This window comes from Rutidosis leptorrhynchoides, chromosome 5 (genome assembly GCF_046630445.1).
Source record: "Rutidosis leptorrhynchoides isolate AG116_Rl617_1_P2 chromosome 5, CSIRO_AGI_Rlap_v1, whole genome shotgun sequence".
NCBI lineage: Eukaryota > Viridiplantae > Streptophyta > Magnoliopsida > Asterales > Asteraceae > Rutidosis > Rutidosis leptorrhynchoides.
Window position 1 is genome coordinate 443,406,542 of NC_092337.1, and position 5,495 is coordinate 443,412,036.

Consider the following 5,495-nt stretch of genomic DNA (forward strand, 5'->3'; position numbering starts at 1 on the left):
CTAACGTCCACTAACGTCAACTAACGTCAAGTAACGTCCATAACGTCAACTAACGTCCACTAACATCCACTAACGTCAAGTAACGTCCACTAACGTCAACCAACGTCAACTAACGTCCACTAACGTCAACTAACGTCAAGAAACGTCAAGTAAAGTCAAGTACCGTCAAGTAACGACAACTAACGCCAAGTAACGTCAAGAAACGTCAACTAATGTCCACTAGCATTCACTAACGTCAAGTAACGTCAACTAACGTCAAGTAACGTTAACTAACGTCAACTAACGTCAACTAACATCAAGTAACGTCCACTAACATCAAGTAATGTCCACTAACGTCAACTAAGGTCCACTAACGTCCACTAACGTCCACTAACGTCCACTAACGTCAACTAACGTCAACTAACGTCCACTAACGTCAAGTAACGTCAAGTAACGTCAACTAACATCCACTAACATCTACTAACGTCAACTAATGTCAAGTAACATCAAGTAACGTTAAGTAACGTCAACTAACGTCAAGTTATTTAGGATGAGTTTAACTGAATTTTTAATGAAATTACGGAGTAATAGTTAAGAGTAATGACTGATAATATATTAAATAGTTAAGAGGTTAATAATTTTTTTATTAACGGGCACATGTCACATGTCACATGTATACGGATCCTTTATATTTATATATCAAACAGAGACTCAACATATAAAAGTAGAACTTCTCAATGCAACTTTAATCAGGGAATAGGACTAGTAACTAACTTCTTCCCTTTCACTAGGAAATTCAAAATTCAGTGTTCATGTTTTACATCAAAATTATTATGCATTTTATTTTGATACATGCACATATAATAACAAATACTAAAACTAGTATTATATAAATGTAAGGAAATGGATACATATATATATATATATATATATATATATATATATATATATATATATATATATATATATATATATATATATATATATATATATATATATATATATATAATTAATTAAATCTATGCATTAAATGGATATTGAAAACGGTCAAAGAGGATGCACATAGTAAGTTGGTATATGTACGAAATATGAAAATACAGATTACTATCTCATGTATACATTTAACATTATTCTATAAACAAAAAAAATTGTAATTATAAATACAATCTTGCTCTTGCCCAGTTAATTATATATACACTGCAATCTTTGTTTCTCTCCTATTATCTCTCTCACACAATTCATCCACAGCCATGGTTTCTGCTGATTTTGCTTGCAATGTAATCGGTGTCATCGGTAATTTACCCCTTTTTATTGTTCAAGTTTTTTGTATTTACGTGTATATGAAATGAAACTGTATAGCATTACCAGTCTAAATTGTGGTTACTAGTTAATGAAATAGTGCATTTGTTTTTCATTGCAGGGAACTTAATTTCAATCATTTTGTTCTTGTCCCCAGTGTAAGCTTTTCATTATCTTGATCTTATACATATATATATTCATTCATTCACAAGAAAGATTCATATGACATATGTGTCAACTTATGTTGCGTACATGTACATGTTTGTATACTTAAAATTAATGGCACAAATCTTTAAACAATCTTTATTATAACTCTCCCATATGAGAAAGTTTTTGATAAACATTAATTATAGTTATTATTATTCTATAACGCCAAAGTTAAAAAGATATCTTACATCAACAATAACAATATTACTCAATATCGTCAATGCGAGGTAACAAATTAAATTTGATATGTAAACAATCATTTCTTTACCGATAGATAGTAAAGGGAGTTCATTCACTATCGAGCAGGGATAGTAATTTTTTTACTCGAAGATAGAGAGACTGTTTTCAAAAAACGTTCAGCCAGCATCTAAATTTGATTTCACTTATGTGCCATATGTTGTGTACACAGTGGCGGTACCATGATTTTTTTCACCGGGGGCAGAAAAAAAAATGAAAACGGTAGCAATTTTTTTGAGTAAAATATGGAGGTTTTGAGACAAAAACTGGAGGTTTTTAGGAAAATTATGAAGGTTTTTGAACAAAATTTGAAGGTTTGTGAGCAAAATTGAAGGTTTTGGGATTTGAAGGTTTTGGGGCAAAATATTTAAGTTTTGGGGCAAAAAAAAAATCCACCTGAGACAAAGTCGAAAAATCCAAAATTTTTTACACTGAAAATTGCAAATCCACTGGGGGCGGTTGCCCCCGCTTGTCCCTTCATAAAATCGCCCCTGTGTGTACATATCTCACATATTACCTAAAATCACTTTTCAGGCACACATTATACTCATATGTACAAGGCCTAACAGATTTTTTTCGGCGTTCTATTATGTTTTCAGGCCAACGTTTTACAAGATATGGAAAAGGAAGTCGGTAGAAAGATATTCGCCGGTGCCATATTTGGTGACATTTGTGAACTGTGGTTTATGGATCTTCTATGGGCTGCCTTTGGTGCACCCACATAGTTTGTTGGTTACAACCACAAATGGAGCAGGAATGGCTATTGAATGTGTTTACTTATTACTCTTTATCATATACTCTGATCTTAAAAAGAGAATGAGGGTCATTTTGGTGTTAGTTGTTGAGATTATATTTCTTACTGGTTTGGTTGTATTAGTACTAACATTAACACATAGCACAAAGACTCGATCTGCAATTGTTGGTGGCATTTGTATATTCGGTAACATTTCGATGTATGCATCTCCATTATCTGTCATGGTAAGTTTTCTTAATTACATCTTTAATTACAAATTAGATAGTAGTCCTTTTTTTTAACGAGAGATAGTAATATCTAAAAAAAAAAAAAAAAAAAAGCAATAAGCTATAATAGATTACATAGAAAATATAGAATTTTTAATTTATGTAAAAGTACAAAATTTATCTTGGAGACATTAATTAAAATGTAGTACTTGATGTAAGTTAGTAACATGTTAGTCATACGTACTACTACATCATTGTCGAGTGTGTTTGGAAAGACGAAAAGTTGTTAGTTGTACGTATCATTATTGTCGAGTATGTCTCTAATTTTGGAAATATTTTTGTTGTAAAATGCTGCGTTTTTATTTTAGTTATGTTGTTTTTATTTGATTTATATTATATCAACGGTTTATGCAGAAAATGGTGATTACAACCAAAAGCGTCGAATACATGCCCTTTTTGCTCTCTCTGTTTTGCTTCGCTAATGGAGTTTGCTGGTTCTCTTATGCTCTCATTCGTTTCGATCCGTTCGTTGCTGTAACAACTCGATCTCTGTCTTTTTGTTTATAAACGAAACATGAAATGGACACAAATATAGAACACCTGATTAACATTCTTCAGTGTACTCTAATAACGTATACGTGTTTTAATTTGTATATTTTCAGGTACCCAATGGGCTTGGAGCACTTTTTGGGCTGGCCCAACTTATTCTGTATGCAACATTTTACAAATCAACAAAAGAGATTATGGCTAAAAGACATGGCAAGAGTGAAGTGTCTCTTGGAAACATGGACACTAACAATCGTGTGGAACAAGTTTAGAATATCTAATTGTTTTTTATCAAAAAAAAAAAAAAAGTATGTTAATTTACTACGAAGTACATTAATTATGAGTTGAGCTTGTGGATGAGAAAACAATGGTATCAAATTTTGTGTACTTTTATTATATTTTAATTTGAAATTTGAAATTTGATTGATTGATATGATGAAATTGATGATTTTGTTAACCACCTTCTAGTAGTCCTAAATTTATGTCTTCTTTAGAGGAATGCAATGGATTAAAGCATATCATTATCTTGATAATTTTTCATAGATAAACTAATACCATGGTATAAACACTTATCAAAAACAAAGATATTTTATAGATCCTATCAACTATCGATTTTAGATTATATATTATATATATTACATATTACATATGCAGTTGAGTGTAATGTTCGGTTTTTGAACTTCACTTAATATTGATTAAAACAAAATATAACACAAAAAATGTTCAACTTATATAGCTCCGAAATGCAATTATTTTTTGAGCTTGTACTTTAATGCTTCAATTTCTACGCAATTTCATATTAAAAATTAACTTAATACATTCCTTCTTAATTTTTTTAAGTAATGGATTTATATTTATAACTTTCACAAAACATTGATCAAGACTTACCATCTTCGGTCAACATGGGGCAACTCCGGTCAACAAGTTAAAATCAGATTTAATTAGTCAAAATCAGTCAATATTCGACACATCCCTTGTTAATTTTTAATTTCACCAATTAATCTTTAAAAGATTCCGACCAATTAACCAGCGAACAAAATTTATACAAAGTTGGTTATTTGTACAACTTCTAACTTGCTACATTTTGACATATATTTGATATAAGATGATTGATCATTTTTATATTCGTTATTTCTTCAATCATATGTTCTTCATTAATTTTTTTTTAAAGACAAACCTACAATCTACACACGAAACCACAAATATTTACATCTCACTGCCTCAAGTGAGGCTTGAAACCACAACCTTTAGGTTGAAAGGTTCCTCTCATACCGCTAGGCCAAGAGCCTTTTGGTATTTTATTTTCATTTTTTTAACCGTAATTTTTATTTAAATTTCAGCTATGTTTGATTTCATAGAATTAAGTAAACCATAACTTAACTTACAATCAACTTTAGAAAGAAAAAAGAAAAAAATGAGAACAAATTACCATAAACATTCATAACGAATTTAGTTTCAAAACTGATTGAAAACAAATTAGAAAAGGGATTATCACTTTTTTACCCATTTTTTCACCTTTTTGCTTTGGAGCCTAAAAAAAAAATTGTCAAATTGCCCACGCAAGGTGCCTTGCGCCTTGCGTCCTTGCACCTGGGTGTGCCTATTGCTACTTTGCTTCCCAGGGACGCAAGGAGCCTCTTGCGACCTTGCTTCCCGGGGACGCAAGGACGCAAGGTGTCTCTTGCTCCTGCCTGATCGTTTTCCTTCAGACATTTCATCGAACACCTTATGTGCATGCATATTTTTATGTGATTATTTATGTAGAACTTTATTCAAATTCACTTCACATGTTATGTGGGATGGAAGAATATCATCAAGATAATGAAAAGCTTACGTTTATAAAGTACGAATGAAAATTCGAATGAATAAGGATACTAATTACTACTCCGTATGTGATTATTTGTGGAGTTGTTTGTTTTGATCCATGAAATTAGACTTGCATGATAACTTTAGTGGTATCGAATTAGATGCAAGGTTTACAAGCTCCACATTTGGTTGTCAATCAATGAATAATTTGCATGCACATAAAGTGTTCGATGAAATGTCTGAAGGAAAACGATCAGTCAGGAGCAAGAGGCACCTTGCGTCCTTGCGTCCCCGGGAAGCAAGGTCGCAATGGGCACACCCAGGTGCAAGGACGCAAGGCGCAAGGCACCCTGCGACTTGCGCGGGCAATTTGACAATTTTTTTTTTGGGCTCCAACGCAAAAAGGTGAAAAATGGGCTTTTAATCAATATTGTTAGCCCAATAGCCCAACACAAGGGGCT

The 5,495-nt window shown here is 32.1% G+C and overlaps 1 protein-coding gene across 1 annotated transcript; it reads left to right on the top strand.

The window, feature by feature from the left end:
* The first annotated feature begins 1,229 nt into the window (after positions 1 to 1,229).
* On the top strand, positions 1,230 to 3,500 carry LOC139850106 (bidirectional sugar transporter SWEET6b-like). Its single transcript, XM_071839696.1, has 5 exons — positions 1,230 to 1,272; positions 1,400 to 1,436; positions 2,322 to 2,700; positions 3,097 to 3,216; positions 3,345 to 3,500. Exons 1-5 carry the CDS (start codon positions 1,230 to 1,232, stop codon positions 3,498 to 3,500), a joined length of 735 nt encoding a protein of 244 aa, XP_071695797.1.
* The last annotated feature ends 1,995 nt before the right edge of the window (positions 3,501 to 5,495 follow it).

What these genes read in the sequence shown, in the direction of transcription:
- LOC139850106 (XM_071839696.1), top strand. Translation starts at nt 1,230, where the DNA reads ATGGTTTCTGCTGATTTTGCTTGCAATGTAATCGGTGTCATCG. An exon ending in ATTTTGTTCTTGTCCCCAGT is followed by an intron (nt 1,437 to 2,321) that starts GTAAGCTTTTCA and finishes TTATGTTTTCAG; the next exon opens with GCCAACGTTTTACAAGATAT. An exon ending in GTTTCGATCCGTTCGTTGCT is followed by an intron (nt 3,217 to 3,344) that starts GTAACAACTCGA and finishes GTATATTTTCAG; the next exon opens with GTACCCAATGGGCTTGGAGC.